The sequence below is a fragment of the Aptenodytes forsteri genome, unplaced genomic scaffold (genome assembly GCF_000699145.1).
Source record: "Aptenodytes forsteri isolate BGI_AS27 unplaced genomic scaffold, ASM69914v1 Scaffold443, whole genome shotgun sequence".
NCBI classification, from domain to species: Eukaryota; Metazoa; Chordata; class Aves; order Sphenisciformes; family Spheniscidae; genus Aptenodytes; species Aptenodytes forsteri.
Window position 1 is genome coordinate 171,110 of NW_008794170.1, and position 27,772 is coordinate 198,881.

The window sequence follows — 27,772 nt, forward strand, 5'->3', positions numbered from 1 at the left end:
ATGGGACCTCTTGGTACCAAGCATTCTTGGCATGAGAGGGCCTCGAAGCTCCGTGAATTGTGGGGCGGCTGCCGGGGTCCCTGTATTTATAGGGCCCAGAACAGAATGCAGCGAGGTGGCTTTTGACCAGGTGGCAGGAGGCCACTGTGATGGTGATGCACGTGGCCAAATATGGCCGTTTTGGGAGTTGGGGGGCCTGAAAGATGCCCTAATGTGGGAGAAGGAGGAGGGTCAGGGGGGGCTAAGGGCCCCTTTTCTGGGGATCGCTCCCATGTGCCATTCTGCTTTCCCTTGGGCACAGGGACTGCCCTCCACTTCCCCTTGTGTGTCCTGGGCTCCAGCTCCCTCCTCATCCCATGCCTGGGATCCCCTGGATGAGATGGTGGCAACAGTGTTCCAGGAGGGTCAGGGGTCCTCAGTGAACCACCCAGCTCCCTGCACATGGTGCAGCCCCCTGTGCCTGACAGTGGCTGAGAGGGGGCAAAGCATCCAGACATCCTGCAGGTGGGAAAGGGAGGCGCAGCCACCCTGTGCAAGGTCTCCCAGCACTCCCTAAAAGAATTGCTGATTGCCAAGTGTTGTGTGGGCCCTTCTTCCCTGGCCCTGCCCCTAGAGTGTGGAAGGGTGCCATCTCTTCTGCACTGAGCCCTGAGAGTGAGGGGAGGAGAGGGCCTAGCATCCTTGTGGCTGCAGTGCAGGTGTGACGTGAGGAGCCTGTCGGAGGGATTCTTTGCAAGTGAATATCTTAAAAAATAACATCAGTCAGGTCCTAGGACAAATTTGAAATGTTGCACGTTGCCAAGGGGTACCTTCTAGGGATGGTTGTAGGGGCAGTTATGGGAGGCCACTGATACTGATTATTGCTGTAGGCATGTTACAGGACTAGCTACAGTCCTAATCTAGTTTGACAGCTGTGGTATGCCTGTCTCCATTTCCATCAACCCCTTCCCTCTAAACTTGTGTTTTCACATAGATTGTGCTTTCGTGATTCTCATGCTGAAGCTTTTCTGCAGAGACATAGTGTTACAAGATTCCGAGTTTATCCAGCAAATTTTGGAGTTCTTCACAAGTATTGCTCTTAAAGCATCTGATCTTTACCCCCTGTACGGATTACATAAAACTCTAGTCCCTGTAAAAGTAGGAGGTGAGAGTTGATGATGTGTGATCTCAGATGAATGCCAATGCCTTTACAAAAGCTCAGATTTGAACCAGTTTTTTTCCTTCTTCCTGAGATGAAGGTGAAATTTTTCATTGTCTGCATTGCAACACGTGAGCTACCCGGTACTTTCTGTTCACTTTGCAGGGTTTCCTGAAAATACCCATCTGGTGGTTCAAGTCTTCAAGTCATATGAAACATGGACAGAATGCACAAGACCAAGTGAATGGGATGACCTGCAAGATGGATGCTTTGCAGGTGTCTCCTGAAGGAGGTGAGCTTGATCAGTTTTTGAAAAGAATTGTATGGCCTGATTGTCTGTGATTGCACTGAGGGCTTTGAGTCAAAACCAAAATTTTAATCCAAAGCCTTAAAATCCTTCTGAAACCTATGAGTGACTGTACAAGTTCCAGCAAGTTTATGGTGAAAGGAGCCACTTAGGAGACAGATGCAATTTTTTACAAGGCCACAAATGCTGGATGGTACTGTTCTGACATTCCTTAGCTATATTTGGTCAAGGGTAAGGCCTCCACTAAATTTTGAAGCAGGGGCTCTTTACTTGTCAGTAAATAAAATGGCTTCTCCATACCTGAAGGCAGTGGCAGTATTGTAAAGCATCTACTCAATGAGCATACAGGTGATTGGCTTCAAATGCCAGATGAATGCTGGCATAATAATGCTAATATCACATTTAATTCACTTCAGGCTATGTTGCTTTTTGAGGAGCTGTAAATGAGTGATGAGTAAATCCTACGTAGAATAAAAGACATTACATACAGTGTTTTAACCTGCGTTTGTTCTAAAGGTCAAATTCAAATCAAAAAACAGCTAGGGTAGGAAAATCAAGTGAGCGTTGAGAAGGAAGAAGAAAATGAAGTTGGGACAACTGTGAGTTGGAAAATGGGAAACAAACCAATTTTTCCTTGCTACAGGAAAAATAATACTCTTCCTTTGCTACTGAGTTGTGTTGCAGAGCAGGACCCCTCTCCTTTTAGAAGGTTTATTTGCATTTTTCTCCTTTCTTTCAAACTTTTTCTGAGTTTTACTTTTACTTTCTCCCCTGATGATTTCAGTAGCATAGGTAAGAGCAGATTTAACTTTCCTTGCAACACGCTCTACATTTCAGAGTCATAACCGATAATTAATACTATTTACCAACGTGAATAGCTGGTCTTAGTTTTAAAATTTGCAGTATAGGATCAGATTGAACTCTTCCTGTTTGGCAACTAACAGTGTATTTTATCAACTGTATATTATGTTTCTTTAACTGCCCTCCAAAAAAAATTGATGTCAGGTCCCTTCTCTAAGTGAAATCTCACCTTGAAGTGACTGTTATCTCTTAGGACGATAAAGTCATGTTGACTCTTCTGTTGTTTCTTTCTTCTTCCCCCCTTCCCCCCCCATCTAAAGATTCACCAGAATACATCCACACAGACATGGATCTTTGTTATGCTGGCAGTATAGAAATAGCAGGAGAAGCTTCTTTGGAAGATCTGAAGATGCAGGTTAGATGTTCTCCTGTATTGGAAATGTACAGCACCACTGTGATTAATTGAGCTCTATTAATACCTATTTTTTATTTCCTTTTCCCTTGTCTCCAGTATGTTCTGATATGGCATTTGCTTATATGCCATGTTCAGTGGTAAGTACCAAGAGGCAGTTGGAGCATGTAGCTCAGAGACTTCCTTAGTATGTCCCCTGCAGTTGCCATTCTACCTGTCATGTGTCCTGACCTGCAAAAGCCTTGTTGCACTTCATCTGGAACTTTGGCTTGCAGCCCTATCTTTATTTCACAATGTAAAAACTATTCATGAGAAGTATACACATACAAGCACTTCCTAAAAAGCCACTTTCCATTTCCACATTGTTCCTGTATTAGTTTTCTGCGTTGGTTTTTTTGTTGGTTTTTTTTTTTTTTGTATGTTGAATCTAATGAATAAAGAATTGCTTTTGATGCACAGAAGGTCATGTTTGTCATTCAGGAAGGTATAGCTTAGTTTCTTTGGCCAGAAACTAAGGTGCCTTTTTATGCTTTTTTTAACCACAAAAGTATGATTTTAATACACTAAAAAAACCCCAAACCAAAACAAAAAAAAAACCCCAAAAACCCAACTAAAAAAAACCCCAAACCAGGAAAAAAGACATAAACCAATCCTATCATAAGGCTCTTTATTGTTGAGCCAGTTGCTTGTTCTACTTAAACTGCATGGGGAAGGATATCTCATCTGATTCTGATCCATACCAACACTTTCTCTTTTGGGTACGACTACAGTTTCAGTCTCTGGCAAACTACTGCTATGAAAAACTGACCGTTTGCATCTTGTGAACAAGGAGAATTGTCTTAGCATGGAAAGAGTATTGTGTCCTTGATAAAGGATTAAAGGAGCTTGCTCAGCACTTGGCTAGAGATTGGGGCAAAGGTTCTGTCAGCCTCATTCCCTCCCAGTTATACAATTTTTGGTTAAAAAAAGAAATTCAGTACTTCTGAAATGTAAGTTAAATTGAGAAATGTTGGGAGGGAGTGAAGTCCAACTTGCTTTGAGGTTGAAAAGTGAGTATGTCGATCACAGCCACTACCTGTAAGTCACAAGCAACAGCTAGTGTGGAATAAATCTAAATACCTTGCCCTATTTCTGATTGCTTCAGTATTGCATTGAGAATTAATCAAGTGGTTTTCTTTTTTTCCAAGGAGACTGGCTGCTAAAATTATTAAAGAAATGTTTCTTTTTTCAGGCTATGACCTTACCATGCTGCCAGGAGCAGATTGTCCCACTGCCTTCATTTCTCAGAGCATGGACAGTGGACAGTAAGCGTCCAGGCAAGCTTTTACGAAACAACAAGCAGCAACTCAAGTAGGTTTCTTACTGAACGCACAAGTAGCATTGCAACAGACTGACTGTTGACTGGATTGTGGGATGGATTGGCGGAGAAATAAATCAGCTCAGTCAAATGTAAACAGAAAGCTCATTTCTGGTTACTTCAGTTCTTTGCTGAGCACGTTTTTTAACTTGAGAGCTGTGGGAGGGGGAGGTGTGAGCATAAGTAGATCATAGAATCGTAGAATCATAGAATCATTGAGGTTGGAAAAGACCTCTAAGATCATCGAGCCCAACCGTCAACCCAACCCCACCATGCCCACTAAACCATGTCCCTAAGTGCCTCCTCTACTCATCTTTTAAATACCTCCAGGGATGGGGACTCAACCACTTTCCTGGGCAGCCTGTTCCAATGTTTAACCACTCCTTCAGTAAAGAAATTTTTCCTCATGCCCAATCTAAACCTCCCCTGGCGCAACTTGAGGCCATTTCCTCTCGTCCTATCGCTTGTTACGTGGGAGAAGAGACCAACACCCACCTCGCTACAACCTCCTTTCAGGTAGTTGTAGAGAGCAATGAGGTCTCCCCTCAGCCTCCTTTTCTCCAGGCTAAACAACCCCAGTTCCCTCAGCCACCCCTCATAAGACTTGTTCTCCAGACCCCTCACCAGCCTCGTTGCCCTTCTCTGGACACGCTCCAGCACCTCAACGTTCTTCTTGTAGTGAGGGGCCCAAAACTGAACACAGTATTGGAGGTGCAGCCTCACCAGTGCCGAGTACAGGGGCACGATCCCTTCCCTACTCCTGCTGGCCACACTATTTCTGATACAGGCCAGGATGCCATTGTCCTTCTTGGCCGCCTGGGCACACTGCCGGCTCATGTTCAGCCGGCTGTCAACCAGCACCCCCAGGTCCTTTTCTGCTGGGCAGCTTTCCAGCCACTCTTCCCCAAGCCTGTAGCGCTGCATGGGGTTGTTGTGACCCAAGTGCAGGACCTGGCACTTGGCCTTGTTGAATCTCATACAGTTGGCCTCGGCCCATCGATCCAGCCTGTCCAGGTCCCTCTGCAGAGCCTTCCTACCCTCGAGCAGATCAACACTCCTGCCCAACTTGGTGTCGTCTGCAAACTTACTGAGGGTGCACTCAATCCCCTCATCCAGATCATCGATAAAGATATTAAACAAGACCGGCCCCAAAACTGAGCCCTGGGGAACACCGCTCGTGACCGGCCGCCAACTGGATGAAACTCCATTCACCACAACTCTCTGGGCCCGGCCGTCCAGCCAGTTTTTTACCCAGCGCAGAGTACACCTGTCTAAGCCGTGAGCCGCCAGCTTCTCTAGGAGAATGCTGTGGGAGACGGTGTCAAAGGCCTTACTGAAGTCCAGGTAGACCACAGCCACAGCCTTTCCCTCATCCACTAGGCGGGTCACCTGGTCATAGAAGGAGATCAGGTTGGTCAAGCAGGACCTGCCTCTCATGAATCCGTGCTGGCTAGGCCGGATCCCCCATAATCATACCATGCTTATTCTGCTAAACTTTATTCTAGGTGTTTTTAAATGCAATTTTTTTACTTTTCTCAGTTTTTCATTTTTGTTCCAATAGCCTCTTGCGTTGGTTTTCCAGATAAGCACAGGTCTACTTGACTAGAACTGCGATTTTTCTACTCAGGAACTTACAATATATGAGTGGAAATACGTGTATAATCTTTGTTTTGTTTTCAGTGACTATAAGCTGGGTGCCAGAGTGGAAATCTGCATCGAGCCTTTGCAAAAAGAAGAGTATTTGGGGTAAGATCTCAAGACATTTATTTCTTACAGCAGTGCATTTGAGATGAGACTTAATTGAGCAGCTTTTAACTTAAATACTGTCTGTCAGGATTACAGATGTGAGTATGCGAGAATACTTTGGAGCTGATTTTTTTTGTTTTCCACAAACAAAAATAAGGGAGGGCAGGAGGGAGTGAACACTGGGAATTCTGGATTCTGAAAGCATGACTCACAAGAATGGTCTATTTTCTCTTCCTGATGACAGCCCCCATGAACTGCTGCTTCGAGTACAGATGGGCATACCAGGGGAGAGGAACTACTGTGACTCCACGGATTTGGTGTGGGATATCTCCAAAGAATGCACAACCTGGGCACTGAGGCACCGAGTGGCTTCTCACTATTGTCTCCCTGTAGATAAAATAGAAATAGCCAAATACTTCCCTGAAAAATTTGAGTGGCTGCCAATATCTAGCTGGGTAAGATCTGGAATGACAGAACCAACAGTTATTTGAGAGAAGTATGTATTGGTTTGTGCTGCAGTTCTTGAGCATATGTATTTTAGCAGATTTCTGAAATCTGCCATGTATGAATCTTCTACTTTGATTTTATTCAGACACAGCAAATTTCAAAGAGGAAACGGAAGAAAAAACAGGAGAGTTTACAGTCAGCGCCTTACCACCTGAAAGATGGAGATATCATTGGGGTGAAGGTAAATTAACTTGGCTTTAACTGTTGCACAAGGATTAGGTTCAGGCACTGTCCCCTTTGCAGAATCTTAATTTCTTCCTGGTTCTCCTGCATCCTGCTACATCTCTATGAAAGTACCGGTATGTGAATCTGGACAATACATTGTGTGGATAGGAAATTTGTTGCTACTGGTGCTTTTTCTTATTTTTCTCCTGTTCTTTATCAACCCGATGGAAATTTCATGCCTTTCCCTTTATATCTCGTCCTCTAGTGCCAGTACCAATACCTTAGAGGCTCTTGTGCAGCTCTCAGCCAGTGCAAGCAGTCAGTTTCTGCTCTATGCTTGAACATTATCCAGAAGAAACTGGATTTTTTTCTTGCCTTCATTTTATTGACTGTTTTTTTTCAACTCGGAGTAAAATCCAAGAACAGCGCCCTTTAAAAATCATACTGTAAATTTAAACCCATTACATTTTCCAAAGAATTATAACAGATCTATTTCATTATTTAAAAAAGAATTACACAGCAGCATATTGAGCTCTGAATTAGCAATAAGGCTTATTTAGCTGAAAGAACATACTCGCTGGGTTTTAAAGCAGTACACGAAAAGTCTGATGTCCTATCCTGATGCATTAGGCTATCAAGAAGAATCTCTGAATAAGGCAAATTCACTGTTAAATGCAAAAACTAAACAGAGGAGTCTAATAATTTTTTTGCCTTCTTGAATCTTTTCCACTTAGTTAACTTGAAGTTAATTGCTGTAAAACTTGTTAAAGGAAATGCTCTGAAAATTAATTGTGTAAACTGAGCAACACGTGGGAAATAGTTTTGGTAGATGAAAATTTTAAACTAATACACTCAATCCTTTTTCACAACAGAATCTTCTCCTTGATGACACTAAGGACTTCAGCACAGTGAGAGATGACATTGGAAAAGAGAAACAAAGGCAGCTTGCATTAGAAAAAAAGAAAAGGTATTGAGTATTTACATTTATTTTTCTTTAAAATATGCAAACTGTTCTTTGCCGCTTTCCAGACTAGCTTGATACCTGGATAATTTTTTGGGACAGTGCTAACTGGGTGCTCTTAGAGCACACAATTCCAGTAGTCCTGAAGGAAGTGCTCAGGTAATTCAAACTCCTGGCTTTAAGAGCCTCAGTCTTGCTCTTGCAACTAGAGGAAATGCTCTGAAAATTAATTGTGTAAACTGAGCAACACGTGGGAAATAGTTTTGGTAGATGAAAATTTTAAACTAATACACTCAATCCTTTTTCACAACAGAATCTTCTCCTTGATGACACTAAGGACTTCAGCACAGTGAGAGATGACATTGGAAAAGAGAAACAAAGGCAGCTTGCATTAGAAAAAAAGAAAAGGTATTGAGTATTTACATTTATTTTTCTTTAAAATATGCAAACTGTTCTTTGCCGCTTTCCAGACTAGCTTGATACCTGGATAATTTTTTGGGACAGTGCTAACTGGGTGCTCTTAGAGCACACAATTCCAGTAGTCCTGAAGGAAGTGCTCAGGTAATTCAAACTCCTGGCTTTAAGAGCCTCAGTCTTGCTCTTGCAACACACTGCAAAATTTGTCACTGCCTCTGGAGGTGAAAAGTGAACTCCTTGGCTGCACTGGCCCTACACAGGTTGTAAGCATGAGCTTGCAATGTCATTTTTACAACTAAGTGGCAATTGGATTCCAGTCCAGGCTCATGCTGCTGCTGCTGCTGGTGCTAAGGCTTGATGCTAATATTAGGCATATTCTTTTTTTTTTTTTTTTAATAGTCGGCAAACCGGACGCTTACAGGACCATGTTTTCTCTGAGGAAAAGCTGAATATTAAGCACCGTAAACCAGAAGTGGCTCTTTCTATCAATGTGGGCATTTTCAGATAGCACCAGGAGATGATTTGCTCACCAGACCATACTACCGATGTACTAAATTGGAATGGAGTACCTCAACCGGACCAGCAAGAGGGTCTTCCCTGAAGTGTCTTCAAGAATCACCGAGACAAACTGGATATAGGATTCAGGATAACTCTGATTTTCTTCTAATCTCTCTTGGGGAGGTGCTTTAGCATCCCTTTATCAATGTGGTACTTATTCTCAGGCTAGGTAAATGCACTTTATCCATGAGAAAACTGATTAATATATTGTATAACCTTTTGGTGACTGTTTTGTAATCTCCCTCAATGCTTTTTTTTGGTCAGATGCTGATGTCTTGCACCATCACTACGGAGTTTGCTGGGGTTTTTTAATGCAGTCATAATCTTTTTAGAATTTTTTTTTTTTTCATCTCTGATCACTGAAGTTACTAGCGATACCAGAATTTGCTTTTGTCTCTTTATATATAAACGTAAGTCTGTAGTAGCCAGAGTCAGATTTCAGGAATGAAGGAAATGTGGAAATCTCTGGACAAGTGTACTAAATTGGCTCAAAAGAGAGCAAGTTCAGAATTTGTCAAGCTCTAAAACCTGATGACCTTTTGTGATATGGAACAACAGTGCGGTAACCTTATATTTTAAAGCTCCTAGGGCTTTTTTGTTGTCCATAAGCTTCATTAACAAACAAAATGATGGAAAAAATTGGCAGATCTGATGTTTGGTCTTAAGTGGGTTTTATTGTACTCAGAAAAAAGGCTTGTATTTATTTTCAGTACTCTTACTGAGAGGACTTTCCCTCATTCCTTATCTTTCAAATTGTTCTAATATTCTTTGTTACATTTGAGAAAATGTTTCTCTTGGCATCACAAAGCTGATTTACAGCCTCCATAACAGAAGGGGATGTATGCAGCTGACTACCAGCTGAACTTGGTATCAAAGGTTCTTAAGTAAAATGTTTACCGAATGCTTGTGAGATTGGATCTCAAGATTGAGAACACGTGTAACTAGCTGATGAGAGACCATATTTTTCTTACCCCTGAGGCTGGGAATCGGGGTTTACCAGAAGTTGACATTGCACCATCCTTATCGAAACTTTTCTAATGCTTACAATACTTAAACTGTTTCCCCCACTGTACGTGACTATTCGTAACTTAATTTCCCGTCAGGTTCAGAATTTTGTTTGAGCACAGCTAGTACCGACAAATTAACCCGAACTCTTAATGGAGTTAATTGTTTATAATCAAATTCTAAACATGTTTTGAATGATAAGGTGAAAATGGAATGGTGGAAGATAACACACAAGCATCTCTGTGCAGCAGTCACGTGCTGGTGGCATCTAACGTGTTTGCCTTTTACAGCTGGGACCCTGTGCAAACTGAGTGAAGTCTGCTATCACACATACTACAGAGCCTTGTTGAACTGCACAAATGTCCAGAAACCTGTTCTGAAATGAGCGAAGCAGTTGTTCAAAAATAGCTTTTAAACATAACCTGAAGTATCCTTAATTAAAACTGTGATAATGAGAGGGCAAAATATAAGTCACTTTTGAGGACTACCGTAAATGTTTAACCTGTTTCGTGTACGCGTAGAAGATTTTTTAGTAAGACGTGCCAGTACAGCAGACTACTAAAATTTTGGCTAATGTGAGAAGATCGCTCATTTATCTTTTGTAGATTAACAATATTCTGGTATTTCAGACAACTTCAAGACAAAAACTGACACTCTCAGCTATCAGCAAGAAAAAAAAAAGTCAAAAGCACCTTGAAGCATATGATTACTATTTATTTCTTTTCATATCTTTAAAGTTCAGCAGGCATTTCTGTGCTTTCTTAGGCAGATTCATTCAAGAAGGGGATATTTTAATTTCCTCACTCTTTTGGTTGTAGGTAGGCTTTACTTGAATCTTGAAATCCTAGTTTTATGGATAGATTTTTCTGACTGAGGTGAGGGCAGCCAATTGCTTTCCCCATCTTATTTTGCGTTGCCGCCTTCCATATCAACAAGTGTTCTTGCGAGCCAGAAATGACCGCACACGCTGATTACTAAGGTAAGCAAAAAAGGTTTGTGTTTGCAGATTGTTCCATTGCACTGCACTTACTTTGCTGTCACTTTAATTCCTCCAGTTCCTTGCTGGACAGCTGTACTGAGCTCAACCTTCCCACCTACCTTTAATAACGCTAGTCTCTTCTTGAAAACACAAAGTTTGGAGAGATTTAAATATGGGTTACAAGTACTAACAGGGGGATTTTAGTATGTGCCTTCGTTAAAGTGTAATGTAGCAGCGCCTGCACTGAACCAATCTTGAATCATTTCTAATGTTGGCTCAAAATGCGTATTTTTTCCTTAAAACTATTGTGCGTTGTTCCACAATGAGAGAGTTCATTAAAAATGGGGGTAGGGAGAATGGAACACCTTTTTAAAACGGAGTCTTTGTGATTCCACAGTTTATGGTGGTTATATTCCAAAGCCTGGAAAAGCTTTCATCTATTTTTCAAGTGTTCTTCACAAAATAAAAAGTCATTTCTATATGTCTATTTGATTCTGTCTATGTATGTCTCACTGATACATTTATAGGGAATGGCATGAATTGGTTTCTAACACTGGACGGGGAACAACCTTCATTAAGCTTTAATTTCTGAATCTGTTCCTAAGACAGCATTCGGGTCTCTGTGCGAGAAGTTTCCCCAACCCGGCTGGGGTTGCACTGTGCAAAGACCTGGGTTCAGTTGGGGGACTGGGATTTTGATGTGAGGTAAAGTGATTTTTAGCTTGTGGTTTTCCTCTTTTTCAGAAAGCATGGTCTAGTATTAACTGCCCGTTATTTCAACTCTATATTTGTGCACAAATATATTAAGCTGGTCTATTTTTCAAGAGAACTAGCATAAATCATCTACGGGACTGTGGCTCTGCATAGAGTAAGAAACAGATTGCTAAGAAATGGTTGTCTTCTGTATCTGCTTCTGGTGCAGTCCTTGTAAAAGAGCGAGTGTTCAGCACTGGGAATCTTATTATGAAAAAATTGTGTTTTCTTTTTCTTTTCTTCACAACTCATTCCAGTTCGCTGAAGTGATTACGGAGCAGGAGGAAGTGGCCCATTTAAAAAGCTAAGCCCTTCTCGCTCACTTTAATTCTCCCCCGGTGGCCACTGAACAGAGCCGTCGCCTTCTGAAGGGTGTTGCAGGTACAAACCCCAAGAAGGAGGGGCGATGGCGTGAGAGTATGTAACCGGGACAGGTAAGCGATAGCACAGAGGCTGCAGGCTGTGCTCGGGAGAACCTCTGTGGTTCTGGGACTCGCTTTGGCTGTTTCCTCAAAGCTGAAGGGAGGGGGTGCCAGGAGTGCCCTCCAGCGTGGTTAACGGCAATTTGGGGATTTTGCCAATACTTCTGCTGAGCTTGCCTGTAACTGAGGAGTTAATCTTCAGCCCTTGCCGTATCCAAGGCCACCACATCTGGAGGAAACAATACCAAGCTGAGTTTGCAAACTCAAGCCTAGAGAGACCAAGAGGCGTGAGCTCCCAGCCGTCCAGTCAGTGGCTGAAAAGCTAGCAACTAAACTTATTTTTCTGTTTTCTGACCAACCCTTGGTCAGCGCAGCTCTGTGTGCAGGTAAATGCAAAGGACGTAATAATGATACAGCTCTTTCCATGGATCATTATTTCAGCTGGGCAGTGGAGGCCCGTCAGCTGTGTTTACTGAATGGAGTTTGCAAGTACCGCTGCTTCTGCTCCTGTTTGATCTAGGTGTTCGTGCCTTGTAAGAGCATCAATCCTCTTGCTAGTTTGTGGTTTTCTTGCTAGGAGAGTATCAGCTTCATGGTTAACAAATCTATAAATTCCTGCATTACAAAGCTTTCCCATAAACTTTAACCACAGCCCAAACAGATTTTGATTCTGGTGGTAGTGTTCAGATGGGGATCAGTAGGGCTTAAACACCTGCTTTTGCTAAAATGTCCTTGCTAATCACTGGGGAGAAATGTATTTAGAAAAAAGAAAACAAAACTGGCCTTAGGCCGTTGTTTGCTTCGTTGCTGGCAAGTTTTACTGGAGTTAAGTAACTGTTAACTGGTTCCATGGATTAACCGCGTTTAATTTCCTGTGTACGTTTACTCTGCGGTAGCATCCAAGCCCTGGGCAGGCATTGCTCGCTGGGCTCCGAGGTGCCTTCTGCCCCTCTGTGCTGGCAGCCTCCCTCATGCAGGTGGGTGCCATCCACCAGGATGCTCCCCTCCGACCACCCCGGGTCCTGTGGCAGTACTCAGCCCATCACCATCCTTTCTGAACTGCTCCCGCCTCAGCTATGAGCTCATACCAGCCCTCCTGTTCCTGCTGGGGAACCCGAGGGTTGCTCTTCTCCCCTACGACTGATCCCTCTCTCTATTTGCCCTTTTATGTTCCTTGTCTGCAGCTTCTCCTGGGGGCTCTCCTGGGGGCTCTATCTCAATTTTAATTTGTCTTCAAATTCCTCTTTAATTCCCTTTTTCCTGGCGATCACAAGGGATCGCTGATCACTTCTGAACATACACAGTCTTCTGTATTTCATGCAGAAGCTGGTGAGAACACTGTGTAATTCTGCTGCTGTACCCAGCCCCTCTGGCTGCCATCGCTGGTCAGAGACACGTTTTGACAGTCAGCCCCTGCCAGCGGCCTGTACTTACGGAACAGCTCCCGGGTGACTTCTATGAATTATACCTGTGCTCTTAATGCCTATAGAAGTTTAACCTGCCTCCCACCCACCAGCCCTTTTGCTCATAAAGAGATTGATTTTCATATCATTCACTCAGCGTGCACGGCTGGTGGCTGAATGATCTTGGTTAACAGCCAGCTTGTGATAAGACAAACTTGCTCAGTTCTGCAGAGTATCAATTTTTTTATTATGGCCGTGTGCATAAAATAATGTGGAGAACAAGGAAAGGGAATTTGGACAGGAAAAGGGCTGACCCTTTATTTTTGTTCTTTGAAATACACAGCAAAAGTTTTCACAAAGAATAACAAAACAATTTTCTGAAATTCATGTTAGTGAGCATGGCAATTCACAAAGCAATAAAAATACAAAACCTATCAATATAGCCTATAGTTGCATGCTTTTGTTTCTTACTATACTAAAAGGCTTTCAAACAAAAAGACTTATGGCTTAAAAAAAACGAAAGCAGTTGTGCTGTGGAGAAATGACTGTGACAAGTACAAGGTAGCTAGGTGCACACAAGACAAACTTAGAAAATGTATTCATAATCTAAGTATCCTTTCCAGAATGATGCTAATTGGGGTAACAAAAAGTTTGTAAACACTATGGAAGAAAATTCTTTTCTATTAATGATAATCATAAAGTCATTAAGATAAACTGCTACTTAAAAATCAGTGGGTGGTGCCTCATTCCGGGAATCTGTTGCACCGTGGGGTGCACTGAGTTCTCGTGACCATGGCTTCTTGGCGAGAGGTCTGTGAGGGAAGGCGCAAGGATGGCACGTGTGTGCTGTGCTGTGTCTCTTGGCACTCCCAGGGCTGTTGTCTCGGTCCGCGTGTGCAGATCGGTGCTGCCCCTTGCTCAGAGCTCTGTGTGCAGAAGCAGCTTCACTTGTCTCATGTTTTCAGTCATTGCGGAGAAAGCACTGAAGCTACTCAAGATGACGGGGAAGATGCCTAAATCTACACAGCTTAAGGTCAGAAATTAAAGCCACTCTGGATAGGTAGACTTCTAAAAGGTCTTTAAATTTTTTTTTTTTCAATTTTAATGAGTAGTTTTGACAAGTTATTTTGTCTCAGCAACAGATTTTCACTGGAATTAGCGATTGGCTTCTAGAAAATATTAAGATACTTGCTTGGGAGAAGATTTTTTTCTTCTTCTCTTGGACTATTTTGTTAACTCCTGTTGGTGGCAGAAGTATCTATAATGATGTGTTTTAATCAGTACTCCAGGGACAGAGTGCCATTAGAATACATGAGTTCATCTGATGGAGTTCATGGGTTGTACAGATGCTCTTTTCTGCAGTCTGCAGGCGTCCCGTGAGGTTCAAAGCTTTATCTGAGTATCAGGTAAAAGTCTGTGTGCTGCTGAAGTGGAAACCTCAAGTTGCGCCAGGGGAGGTTGAGACTGGACATGAGGAAAACTTTCTTTACTGAAGGAGTGGTTAAACATTGGAACAGGCTGCCCAGGGAAGTGGTTGAGTCACCATCCCTGGAAGTATTTAAAAGACATTGTAAGGGATGAGGCTCACATGGCTGTGCTGTAAGCACAATGCCCCAGGGAAAGCTCCAGAAGCCAACCACGGGGAGGGGCCCGGCGTCACTCTCCTTGACTGACTAATGTCTCAACCACTCCTGGAGCTGGGGTGAGAGAAGACTCTAGAAACCTTGGGCTGGAGCCAATAAATAGGGGCGCACGTGAGCCTCCTTGGGGGCACTCTCCACACCGACCACCCCCCCCATTGGCAGGTCCGACGCTGGATCCAGGATTGGTGATTTCTTTGTCTCTCTCTACCTCTCTCCTGCTTCCCAGCTCTCTCTCTTTCTCTCTCCTCCTTCTCCTTCTTGCTCTCTGCTTTTGATGTTGTTAAGTAATACAAGGCCTACCTCAACTCCTCACAAAGCCACTTAGCTTGTGTTGTATATTAAGACATAGAGGGTTGATGCTTATAGAAGTGTTCGTGCCATTAAAGTTGAAGTTTGTTTTTGGACCTTGAGTGTTATTTCACCTTAATCCACACCGAGGGGATTTGCGGATCTTAGTCACTCTCCCCTTCCCGCAGGTGGGGCGTGACAGACGTGTGGATGAGGTGCTTAGGGACATGGTTTAGTGGGCATGGTGGTGTTGGGTTGACGGTTGCACTCAATGATCTTAGAGGTCTTTTCCAACCTTTATGATTCTATGATTCTAAGAGGACTGTGAACCCTAGTCACAGGATTGTTGTTAGCCTGCTTGTCTGTGGGAAGGGGTTTGTTCTGTTACCCGCAGCTTTTGAATCTGGCTCATTCAACTTGCTATGATCTGGGGATTGAGACCTCAGAAAAATGCAATTCTCTAAGTGTTGTTAAAGTGGGCAGCCAGGAGAGGGGAGTGCAGAGACACCAACCCTTAGGAATTAATTCCAGTCCTCCTGGAATATGTATTTTTAAACTTTGGTTACTCCTAGGGCAAGAAGTATTGAAACAGCTTCTGCAGTTTGGATTAAGAAGCAGGTCAGCGGTGCACTCAAGTCTCCAAATGCCTTAAACTGAAGCAGGTGGGGTTTTGAGGCCAAATTTACATGATGTTTGGAAACTCCGCCAGCAGGGTTCAGGCACTGAGGACAACTCTCCCCGTACTTTACTGCCCAGTTCCTTGGAAATATTCAGCAATGTTATTTTTCCCAGAATGCACTTGCACTAAATTTATTCCATTCATGTTTATAAAGGGCTTTGAGCAGATTTTACTGCAGAAATAGATCCAGCATTTCTCAAGATTCTCTTATACCCTCTTCCTTTAACCATATTTGTCTTGTATAAACTTGAGATGGCTAAAAAGGGATCAGAAAAGTGCCCATTTCACTCACAGGTCGAAATATCTTCTGGTTCGTAAGTGTACATTCTGTTCCCATATTTGCCAGTTAGATCAGCTCAAACTGTCATTGAAGGATCTTGAGCGAAAAAAAAGTACAAGACATTAGCAACTCCGGCTTTGTGAAGTGGTGAATAATTTTGTGGGGATAAAAGCCTTTTAAAATGGTGTTGACTGGCCTTTTCATAGCCAGAAAGGCACATCTTGAAGGACCAGGCTCTCAGCAGCTGTAAGTTAATGAAGGAAGTCTACTTCTGAAACCCATCACGAGTAGATCCTCTACGTACAAGCCTCGTCTGGTGACTCAAGATTATTGCCCATTGTCCCCTTTGTACCCAGCACTTTGATGGTAAGTTTGCCTTTTGTAAGTTGTTGGTCACAGTCGGTGATGGTCCTTTGCTCTGCCCTCAGAGAGTGTGTTTGTCACTCATCTGACGACAGTAAGAGGCTGTATTCAGGTGGTGTGGCATGGTGTCACGTAGGCAGGACCAAACTCTTAAGGGATGTATGTTAGCAGTTAATAGCAGTGACATGCTGTTCATTTCCACTAGTGGAATAAGGCTGTCACAGTCCTGTTTTTAAAAGATGGTAGTGGTTTTGGGTGCCTGATTTAAGCTCCGATTGCTAAACAAGTACTCTGAAATAAGGCCCAACTTGGGTTTTTCCGCTTAAGCTGTTCCTTTTGAAAGTCTGGGTTATTCCTACAGCTTTAGTGACCAAAAGAATAAGAGCTATTACTTGGAGCAACGTGAATTCAATGGGGACCGTACAGAAAACACACTGCCCTGATTATTCCCCTGACCCCAGAGACTTACCCACAAAAAGGATCCGAGGGACACAATGGCCATCAGGCGCCATGTTGTCATCGCTGCTGGAATGCTGTCAGAGTTAGATAGCCTCTTAGTGACAGGCAACTGTCTGAGTGCTAGAAATGAACTGAATCAGCTGAGCTTGCCTCGTCTGCCAACAACTAACAATTCTGGTGTGATCAAATACGGAGTTTCCCTGTTCTGTCCAAGTTGTCCTGTGCTAGATGCTTGGGGATGAGGACAGAAGCCCCAAGCAGGTAACTCGGAAAGCCTGATGACGGGGTATTTTTTCCTTTTTTTCCTTGTACCAGAATGTGACCTGTTATTGGAGAATACAAAATGGTATTCCTGTATGAATAAGTATATGTATAGAAGTGTCTCCCTGCCCCCCCTCTCCACGGAGGAACTGTGTTGGTGTTTTGCAAATCCTGTTGTACATCCCCAGAGAAGTGGGAGAAAAAAAAGAATTTCAAATACAACTTCAAAGCTGTGCAAAGTGAATCTATTTCTGCTTTTACTATGGCTTATTCCACTCCCCAGTAAACATTTTGATTAAGACTTTAAAATTCAGACTTACCACCAGATTGAGCATGATAAAGTCCTCCTGAGCCATCTGCTGGATCTCTGGGCTAGCAGCAAATGCTTTCCTTAAAGCTAAAATAAAGAGAAATGCATTATTTGGGTAGAAAAAAAAATCTTGATCACTGCTTTTCATGGTTTTGCATCATCTTATATTGATTCTAAATACACCAGTAAATGACCAGCACTACTTTCTGCTGTGCACGTCATACAAAGTTTGGAGGACTTGGTTCTCTTAAAGTAAAATGCCAAAGACATTTAGTCCTTGAGAAACTGAAATGTACACTGCTGGTGTACATATTTCCTTCCCAGTGGCTGAACAGGTCATGAATGCATGTGTCTTGGCTTTATTCGGCTGTGTGTGGCCCTGCACTACAGAGCGTAGGAGTCATCTGCACAATTTCCGCTGTATGCATTTGGGGTAACAAATACAGAAGTTTCATAAGGAATGGTGAGGCCAGACTTCCCTGACAAACCTCACTTTGTTCTCGATAACCAAGGAGGTTATCAAGTGACAGTGAGTGGTCTGACACGCTCTTTGGCAGGAGGCCTCATAAGAGTAAGAAGAAAGTGTATAAAACAGATGGTAGCAGATGCTCTCGCAGGCCAGAAGATGATTTGACCTTTCCAGTGCTGTAAACTATTGCACTTCTAAGGTTCTTGTCTGCAGATGAAAGTACGCCGCCAAAGGCATGTTGCAGTCCCTGTGAATCAGTGAATACGAGGCTATAAAGATAACTTTCTCGGTGTCTGACTCTCCGTGCTTGCAGGATACCCGTAACTTCAAAGCCATGGTATAAAACAATGCAATGGAGGCTGTGCGATGCCTAACCTCGCTGGCTTGACACAGACTACTTTCAGGGCTTCCTTCTGGGGGGATACAACTTCCCCAAGCTTTAATCACATGAGCTGATGATTTCCATGCTTGCTGGGGCCCAGGACTGGAGTTGGGAGTTGGCAGGAAGGAGAATTGGCAGGAGATCGGGGGTGGGAAAGAGGATAAAGGAGGAAAGCTTGGTGTCTACCTGCCTGTTTTGTAGCCATGTGTCTCTGCCATGGAAGTTTTGACCCAGAGCACATTACTGCCCAGAAAAACTTTACAATTGTTTTATACCCCAACTCTTCTCAAGGGTCCCCAGTAGATTTACTGTCTCTCCACCTTTCCCTGCATGTGCTGGAAAGGCTTCACACCAAGTGCTCAAATGCTTTGTAAGGAATGGGCACTGACCGATTTGGATCACCCAGGTTGTTTGGAAGGGTTTGCTTTGCTCACCTTGGCTGTAAGGGCACTCTTCCAAGTGGTGAATAACCATCAGTGGCTTCTTGCTGAAATGACATTGCAGGAAAGGAGTGGGGAGGCAATTCAAGACCTCTTACAGACAGCACTTGCAAAGAGTTAAGCCACTGAGTTGCTCCAAGGATATATTTACATTGCGAGGAGCAATAGCAACCAGGCTAGAAGGGAGGTGTGGACACAGTCACGTACAGAGGGGCGTATCCCTGAAAAGGCAACACTGGAGGTACTGCAAGGGCATTTGCTCATCTCCCAAAAGGTGAGCTCTCACCAAAATCTTGTTCAGCCTCCGTACCGTGAAGCAAAATACAACTTGTATCTTGCTTGCAAGATACAATGCACAGTCTGAGCATCATGTTAAAGCATAGCTCTGTTCTGTGCAGTTAAACATACGAACTGGCAAGAATTGAGGATTACCTGTGTTTCGATTGTGCTAAACCTTCTTCGTATGTCTGCATCCATTCAATGTCATCTCCCCAGCCTGTTGAGAGCACCGTTAGTTAATTTTCTTTCCCGTCAGTATGGATGAGGATGTTCTGCTGAATAGGGAGCTGGAGCCACGCATGTAATCGGGTGGCACAAACTAGGCACCTTCCTTCAGGGTGTCCAGACCTTCAAGGTATTTGTGGATACCAGGAGAGCTCCAAGCAGGAAGGTGCAAAGAAACAGCTGATAGGGAAGGGGGGTGAAACCCCAGCCTTGCTAGGGCTTAGGTGGTGGATTAGGATTACAGATAGGTATTTCCAGCCACTCGAAAGCTGGAGCCCAGATTTCTTCCTGGAACTTGTCCATCCCCCCAAAGAGCCGAACCAGGCTTGCTGCTTGCATATGGCTTCCTGCAATAAGGGACTACTTGACAGGCGGGTGGCTAGGGAGGGTAGGGATGCAAGAGTGTTTTTGGTGTGAAGTGCCTGGATCTTGATGGAGCAAAACTTGGACCTGAGTCTGGAGCCCCTTCCAATGGCTACAGCACCTTGCTCATGTCCCGCATCACCCAAAGGAGACCCCAGGGAGGAAGAGGATGTACCTGCTGCCCGTGCCTGACTGATGCTGGCAGGAAAGGGGACAGCAGAGGGGTTGAGCTTGCTGCAGCTTGGCTGCGTGACTACGGCCTCCTGCGCACAGAGCATGCTTTTGTAGGGGTAGGGGCTGCTGGTGGGGCTGCCTGTTGAGCTCAGCCTCTGCAAAGCTGATCCAGCAGCTGATCAGCAGCTAGTGTAACAGCCTGGGTCTTGGCTCCATCTGCAGCCCAGGTTTGGAGCAAAGCATCTGTACCTGTTCCCAAGCACAGAGCATGAGGACTTCTCCCCTGCTTGAATGCACCAGTGCTCTTGGCCACGGTGGAAGTGGCACCTGTGAAAGGTAGGTTTGGGCTTCTGCTTCTGAATGGAAACGCAGGGGGGGAAATCTCCCAGCCGCTGCTCTCAGACATTTCCCTGCCTGTATATATGTGTGGAGGTGCACACTAGTCACTGTGACAGAGGGAAATACAGGTGCTTCAGGACTGCCTTAAGCATCCCATTCACTCTCCTCGAGAGAGAGTCTGTAGGGTCTGTATCTGAGCAGGGCTTTCTTTCTCTTCATCAGGGAGCTTCTGGATCTTTTTCTGCACAAACACCGTTACACCATTGCAGAGAAGGAGGGAACACAGTAATGGAAAGGTGTGCATGCTTCTGGCTGGCAACGACTGAGAGAGAAAGGATCAACTCAGGCAGGCAGAACTTGACAAATACCCAAAAGCTTCAGGCAAAGAAAAGAGAGGACCATGAAACATTCATCTCCCTGTTAAAAATGGGCTGACTTCAACGTTGACACTTGAGCAGAAGCTTGGAGAGTCTCTGGAGTGACTCTGAGAGTTTGTCTTGCTGGTTGATCTCATCAAGAAAAAACAGCTGTATCTGTCTGCACTTATCTCTGCAGCTTGCCTTGCAGTTGAATTCCAACATTTGTTCATGTGTTTCCTACTGTTCATTAAGATACAGAGATAAGCTGCTCAATCCACTATGAAGTGGTCCATATTTTCAGCCAAGCATGGATTAGGCTCCAGTTAGGTTTGATGGGAGATAAGGTAGCAGAGAAGCAATGCAGATCAGGTAATCTCTATCTGAAGGCCTGAATGTACTGATGGGCAACTTGGAAAATGCAGGCTGAAATAGCCATGGGGCAGCAGGTACCCTCTGTCCCATCAGCAGCCGCTTTCATCACGTGAGATCTCTATGCATGTTAGTTGTTATGGCCAAGCAGTCCTCCTCACTTGGGTACAGTTCAGTGGTGTAATAACCAGCAACCACATCTAGCAAAAGCCCAGCCACAAAGAGCAGGTACACTGGCAGAAAAGAAATGCCCAGTTCTCCTCAGAGAAAAGTCAGTCTCATAAGGAGCCATTTTTTTGGAACTGGTCTCTCACCTAGCAGCTCCTACTGACGCCTTGACAGGGGTGTTCTTGCTGCAGCCTCTCCCCTCTGGCCCAGGTAAGGCAAGGTCTCTTTATATCTCTGTATTTGCACAATAGCTGGTATGGACATTAGCTGAAATTCCAGGATATCCTGCTCCCACCAAGGTGCAGAACAACCTTTTAACAAAAGCTTTCTTCAATCAGCCCAGCAACATGCATGTTTTTAATTATTGAGGTATATTGACTTAGAAAGCATTCATGCAGAATGCTTGGGGATGGACTGTGGGTCTCCAGGTACAGTGAAGTCTCCCAGAGTCAAACTGAGAGATACAGAGGAGATGCATACACCTCTCTTGACACCCTTCATACCAACAGTGGTGCAGAATTCATGGCACTTAGAAGAGGTTTAGCATATTTCTGTAATAAAAAAAAATTAAAGAAAATAAGAAATCACAATGTAAACAATGTGGTATGAACTGAACCATTTCACAGTAACAGGGAACAGCAGCATAATGAGAGGGCTATGCAAGGATAAGAGGCATAACTCTACAGGATAAACAGGACTTGTATCACAGCCTAAGGAGATGGTCTTCCCCAACGTAAATTTTAAGGAAATTAAACACCAACTTTCCATGGAAAGCTGTTCTGTATCAAGTGAAAAAGACCATAATTTCCATTGTGGAACCAACCACTGGCCTGTTAGGAAATCCTAGCTCTGCTTCTGTACACAGTTATACTGTGGTCTTTGTTTCAATCTGCTCTGTTGTGCTGAGTAAGAGAAGGGCTCCTTGTGAGGACCTCCCTCTGGTGTCCCATAGGGTGGGCTTTAGTGTATCATATGGGCCCATGGAGGTCACAGTAGGGTTTTAGAAGAGCTGGAAATAGTGTCCCCTGTGTTTCCAATGCTTGGTTACTCGACCAGAGGAATGCTTGTTCTAACGCTGTTTTGTGTGAATGCCTTTCCTTGGCACTTTTTGAAGAAAAAGCATTTGTCTGTATTTAAGGTCCAGCAGGACTTGGACTTCCACCTTCAGTGCTTGCTTCTGTTGCCTGAATGACAAGGGACAACAGCCCTGGGCTGTTTCCCAGCTAGACCTCAGGGCAGGCAATGGCTGCGCATGCAGAAGGGAGGCATCTTCATCTCAGTGCAAAAGGAGGGGCTGGAGCCAGCACAGCTCATGGGAAAGGACAGACCCCTTCTTTCCTTTGACTTGCCCTCTATTCTCACCTCCTCATACCTTTTCAGTGAGCTAGTGAACCGGGTCACAGGTGTGGAGGGTCATATATATATGTTGTCATACATCACCAGTGGTTTTCATCTATCTCTGATTCACTCGCAGGGTGAAGAGGCAGTATCTGGACCTGGAGTGTCAAAAAGCAAGTTCAGGAGCACTGCCAGTGATTTACAGCACATTGCTAGCTTGAGGCTGAGGATTATAGTGGATAGAGAGTTGCTGAAATGTGCAAGCATCACATGTTTCTTGAGCGAGAATGGTACTGCATGAAATCTGGATATAAATTGCATGGGGAGGTTGAGTTGTGCAGAGGAAGATGGATGGTCATTTCAGTAAAATTCAAAAGCTCCTCTTATTTGCAAAACTAGACTATAAAAATGCAAGTATGCTGCTGCGCTCTGAATGACAAGCTTTTCCGATTACAAGAGAAATAAAAGCCAGCATGTACAGCTTTAGCAGAGGTTGGCAAAAGGAAACTAGCACACAGACAAAATTTAAAGAAAAAAAGGGGGGTGGATCCAGAGAATGAAGTGACACTTTGTAGAGACCCAGCTCTCATGAAAGTTACTGCTTTCAATTTCAGTTATGGCAGGGCAGATCGAATAGATCCACACCGTAACTGCGGGCATGATATATTACATGGCTTCAATAGACCCAGAGGGAACTGTTTCTCCTGATAAAAGAAATCTGATTGTGCACCATACACCCATTAATTGCAAAAATTATTTTTATATGATTTAACAGAATTAAATCAAACAAGCCTTTCCATTAACACTCCTTGAAGTAAACATGTTGCAGATTCCAGGCTGCTTATTGTGGGTTAGGTCTTATCCAATACACCAAACAACTGGCCAAACCAAATTTATGCTAGGGTCCTGAAAGTTCCCTCCATTACATACCTTAAGCAGGTAAAGATAAGAAAACCAAAGTATTTTAAAACATTTTGTATAGAATCTGTACTGAAATGACCGAAACCAGCAGAAAATACCTATCGAGGAAACCACACAGCTCTGTTTGTCTAGTCATTATATGCGCACAAAATGTATTTAAAGTGTGTTTTATCAATTGATTGCTTTCATAGCTGTAAAAATAACTCACAAAGGTAATTCACCTAATTTCTCACTTGCTTTCCACAACACAGCACTCCTGAGACACAGCATTTTTTTGTCATCTTGAGGATGGAAAGGCCACAGCAAGCCTGCTTCACCCTGATCCAGGCAGGATCAGCCAGCAAGCTGTGTCCGTAGCTCTGGGACACATCTCGCAAGCTGGGTTGTTGCTGATGTCAGAGACAGGGCGACAGAACCTCTGCAGAGCTGGAAGTCCTACAAATACATCTCATGGCAAGCAGCCAGGAAATGAAAAAAATACCAGGGGCCGTGCCAAGCCCCAAAAGAGGTATGTAAGAGGCCAGATCCTCAGCTGGCAGAAAAAAAGGTTTGCTGAGATTAATCCTGTATTCAAAAAAACAAAAAGGTGTAGAAGGTGCCTATGACTCTGTGTTAGTTGTCACCAGGTAGGCTGGTACAAAGGAGTTCCCTCTGCCATAGACTTTATCCTGTTGGACGTGGTTCAGATTTTGAAGTGAAGTGTGTTTTGAAGTGTGAAGTCACTTCCACACTTTCACAAGAGATGCTGAGCACTTCAAAATATCTGCCTGCTTCGTTACAGTACCAGATTAGAGCCAAGCAGTCACTAGCATCTGTCAGTGTGTTGCACTGGTGAGATTGAGCCCAGCTGCCTTGGAGAAGAGGGAATGTATGCTGGAGATCTCTATCTAGCACACAGGGGAAAGGAGAGAAGTTGGTTTAAGCAACTGGTGTCTGAACCTGGATTTTGCAATTTGCAAGTCCAAAGTTTCATGGAATAAAATGTTTTTTGTTATTGCAAGCGCTGGCTTAGCAATGCAGAGCCAGCAATGGGGAACACCCTTGGTGTCAAATGCCAGCTTCATTCCCCTTTCCAAACTGTGTAGGTTCCCCATCATTGACTTTCCTTGCAATTAGAATTAAATAGTAAATGAAAATGAGAAGTCATTAGCCCCAGACCTATAGTCACCAATTTCTTCATGGCTTACTGGTGGGAGGACAGCTAATTAATACGACAGAACACATGGAAAATCTCACTGGTTTCCATATTGCAGGTGTTGGGTTCGTGTAATTACCTTTTAGGACAAGGGAACTGTGTAAGTGGTCCCGGGTGGCAGCTCTGCTCACTGTGAATTCCCATCCTTGGAGCCTGCTTTCTGAAACATTCACAAGATGATGCCACATGCAAGTGTCTCTGGTATGTCCATGCTAAGTGAAAATGGTTAGTTTTCCACTGCAGTGGAGTTGTGCTATTAAAGCAGCAGGGAAGAGAGGGCACAGTCACAACCCTTAGTTTTCCGTGTCAAGGTTAAAAAATTGCCAGTGTAGCACAGAGTGTGGATTCATTTGAAACTCATCTGAGTTTATTTGTCAGATAAACCTGGGCTGCTCGTGGAGCATGACTGTTCCCAATTAGGTTGTATGTGGGTGTATAGATGAGGCCCCATGGTAAGGGGAGGTCTGGCAAGCAAACTCTTGCCATTGTCAGGAGAACCTAGCTCAAGACTTTAGGCTGGATACCAATTTTCTGAATAATTTTGGAAGCCAGAGACTACATTAACCGTAAGTAGTAAATATATGTAAATAGGCCTTCTTGTAAAAGAATATAAGCTGCTCTCAGGGAGTGCAATACACACTCCTTGAAGTTTTGTAACTTTGGCGACCACACTTCTCATGTGGAGATGCTGCGTGGCAAAGCTGATATCAGTTCTGGAGTTGGTGGCAATAGGATAGGAGAGAGATCCTTCACAGAATAAAGCATATCCAGAGATGCAGGCAGCATGGACTTCTACAGAACTCTATGGCAGCTATAGGCTATTTTAAATCTACATTTTTTTAAGGCATCTTGCAGAACCTGCCAACCAAATGTTTCAGGCCTGTGCAGCATCAAAATACAATTACTTCAAATCATCTAGGAGCAAAGATGTACAGCATGACAGTAGCTTGTGTTTCACGAGTTTCCTGCTGATCTTCAAAAGCATGCTGTCTTCACAGTGATTTGAACTATACATTTGATATATTTACCTGATGGGCTGGGAGTAATTTTGATGGTTGATAATAATCCAAAATGTGTGGGACTGCTGGACAAAATTCCAAATTCCACATTGACTAGCAGCTCAAAGGGCAAAACATGGCTTTTAAAGGGTGGTAGTAATTTAAAAGGCAAACAAACCAGCAGCTGTTTAAAGGAGGAGAGGGGATTAGTTCAAGAGCATGTTGAGAGTGGAAGGCTGTCTCCCAAGCAAATGCCATTGTTTCTATGTCTCAGGCTCTTTCCATGGACTTGGTTTGGTTGCTGTTCTTGATGTTAGGGTAAGGGGTACTATATGAATGTTTATTTCTGCCTGAGGAACTGATTTTAATGTAAACTTCCCAAATCCTACACCATGGAGATCTTTGGAAAAGTCCCACTTGGTTTAGAATTCCACACAATTACAAAATGTTTGGTTTCCCGTTACCTTTATAAAAAGTCTTAAAACTGAGAAACCCAGTGAAGCACGAAAACCTGATAATATTTATCATAGCAACAAAAATCTTGTTCTAAGGTAATGCAGTCTGTATGTCCTTCCATGTTACTGATGTCCTGATGCCAGTATCCTCAGGCCTGAACTAGGCATGTCTTTGACTGAGACAGACAGTGGGTGCTTTCTGTTGTCAAGCTGCATCTATATTTTACAGCAGCATTTGGTAGCTCAGCTGATAGGGGTTGGAAACTGCATATATACATGTGTGCGCTTAAGCTACTGAGTTCATAAGGTTATTTGAGGCTGGAGATAGTATCCTGCTGTTTGTGGCATGCAAAAAGAAACAGGTAGGGAGCTTTACATTCCTGCTGCTGGGCCTTGAATATTTGGCCAGCAATATGTACCATGGTGCTGTCTTGCTGCTTTCCAGGCTATTTCTGTAAATAAGTTCTGCTGTATTAAGTCAAACTAGTGGCTGGAAAGGTCAGAGTCCCTTCCTCTGGGAGGAGGCAAAACCTTGGAGGAAAAGGCAGTGTGTGTTGATGTCTACTCCTGCTTGTGATGCTGGTGAGGTGCTCAAAACAGTAAGATTCTCTGCCACCCTTTTGGTGTTAGGATGGCTTTTGGCACATGTTGGAGATCTGTGAATCTTCTCTTGATCCATTTGGTATGCTGCTTTGTCTCTCATTGATACTGTGTGGTCAGCTGAATTTCCTACTGACATCTTTAGGAGGATTGGTCTCAGCTTGCCCAACGTCTATGAACAATTCTAGTCCAAGGTCCTCAAAAAGACTAGGTCTCCAGACTAAACTTAAAGCTATCTGTTTTACAGTCTTCTTTCAATTCCAATGCCTCCCTTTTGGTCCACAGGGATTTGTGGAGACTTTGTGGGTTGCTAGCTTTCGGTTCTTCAGTTAAATTGAGCTGTGCTTCCTTGGGGTACTATCTCCTCAGCAAAATGTGCATGCCAAAGGTCAAATTTAACAAACCCCCTAAGATTCCTTCTCAGGCATCTCAGATGCTTCATGGAGAGCTGGTGGCAGAAATCCAGATAAACCATATGATTCCAAAATAAACAACCCTCTTCCCCAGAGCAGCTTCTTCCCACTCTTCTTGCTTCCTCTGCGATGTCTTCCGATGCCCTTGGATGTAGAAGCTGTCAACACCTCCTCTTCTTCCCAGGCTCACCAGATCCTGTAGTCACAGCCTGTCTGGGAACCTCATCAACCCACCAGTGTGGTGGGCTGGGGGAAGGCAGAAATTGCTTCCCTGCAACCACCTGCTCTCAGGAGCCCAGGTGTAATTACCCTGTCAGCGTAGAAGCTGTTTGCTTCCCTTCCTCTCCTGAAAAAACAACCTCTTTCCTTGCCTGAACTGATACCAGATAAATGTGCTTTGTAACATGTCTCTCTTTGTTCCTAAATCTGATTCATGTTTACCAAGGCAGGCAAGCTGGAGCTGTAAGTTGAAGCACGGCAGCACAGCCCCCATGCAGCCCTGTTGAAGTTCAGCTTTCAAACATTAATGGTCACAACTGGCCAAGCAGAAAAGCAGTATTTTCTTTTTCAGGTTCCCAAACCTGGTCAGGGAGATTGGCAGCGATGTGGAGGCTGGGGCACAGCCAGGTTTTTGCTTGCTGGTGAGGGCTGTGATGGGGCGAGGATGAAGCAGGTTGCAGGGAGGGTGTAGTACACTGCCTGGTGGGAAGGGGCCTGCAGGAGATGAGGATGGTGCTGGGGGTCCTGTGCTGTTCTTTAATGGCCGTGGCCTGGCTTTGCTAGGGAGCGTGACATGGGATCGGGCAATCTGGGCATTGGCTCCTTCTCTCCCATCTGTCACTCTTACTTTCTATTTCTTTATTTCAAGAAAAATTAAAAAAAAAAAACAACAAGCCAAAAGTTACAGTTGAAGTTTCTGAGCACTGTTTACCTGCTGATTATTCAAACAAGGGGCTGGGGTGTGACTAGTTCTGTGGGACAAGAGGCCTTGGGGCTGATTCCAGGGACTCTTCCCTCAGGCACAGGGCGGGGGAGGGCAGGGCCGAACCAGGCCGCCGGCCGGTTGCTAGG

General features: G+C 44.0%; 3 protein-coding genes across 3 annotated transcripts in view; 2 read left to right on the forward strand and 1 right to left on the reverse strand.

Moving 5' to 3' along the window:
- The window catches only part of USP40 (ubiquitin specific peptidase 40), a 39,290-nt gene extending 30,971 nt beyond the window's left edge, over positions 1–8,319 (forward strand). The window contains exons 24-31 of the mRNA XM_009281898.2: positions 1,304–1,430; positions 2,567–2,661; positions 3,890–4,008; positions 5,696–5,761; positions 6,006–6,216; positions 6,354–6,449; positions 7,306–7,400; positions 8,211–8,319. Of these exons, the coding sequence (XP_009280173.1) occupies positions 1,304–1,430; positions 2,567–2,661; positions 3,890–4,008; positions 5,696–5,761; positions 6,006–6,216; positions 6,354–6,449; positions 7,306–7,400; positions 8,211–8,319 (918 nt within the window). The remainder of the gene's footprint in view (positions 1–1,303; positions 1,431–2,566; positions 2,662–3,889; positions 4,009–5,695; positions 5,762–6,005; positions 6,217–6,353; positions 6,450–7,305; positions 7,401–8,210) is intronic.
- Positions 8,320–15,825: 7,506 nt separating this feature from the next.
- On the reverse strand, positions 15,826–20,189 carry LOC103901147 (anterior gradient protein 1-like). The gene is given in 6 exon segments (XM_009281992.2): positions 15,826–15,917; positions 16,654–16,717; positions 17,225–17,301; positions 18,500–18,552; positions 18,938–19,003; positions 20,053–20,189. Coding segments are annotated over 6 exon segments (489 nt in total).
- Positions 20,190–20,678: 489 nt separating this feature from the next.
- The window catches only part of TRAF3IP1 (TRAF3 interacting protein 1), a 58,440-nt gene continuing 51,346 nt past the window's right edge, over positions 20,679–27,772 (forward strand). The window contains exon 1 of the mRNA XM_019472713.1: positions 20,679–20,690. Coding sequence (XP_019328258.1) covers positions 20,679–20,690 — 12 coding nt within the window. The remainder of the gene's footprint in view (positions 20,691–27,772) is intronic.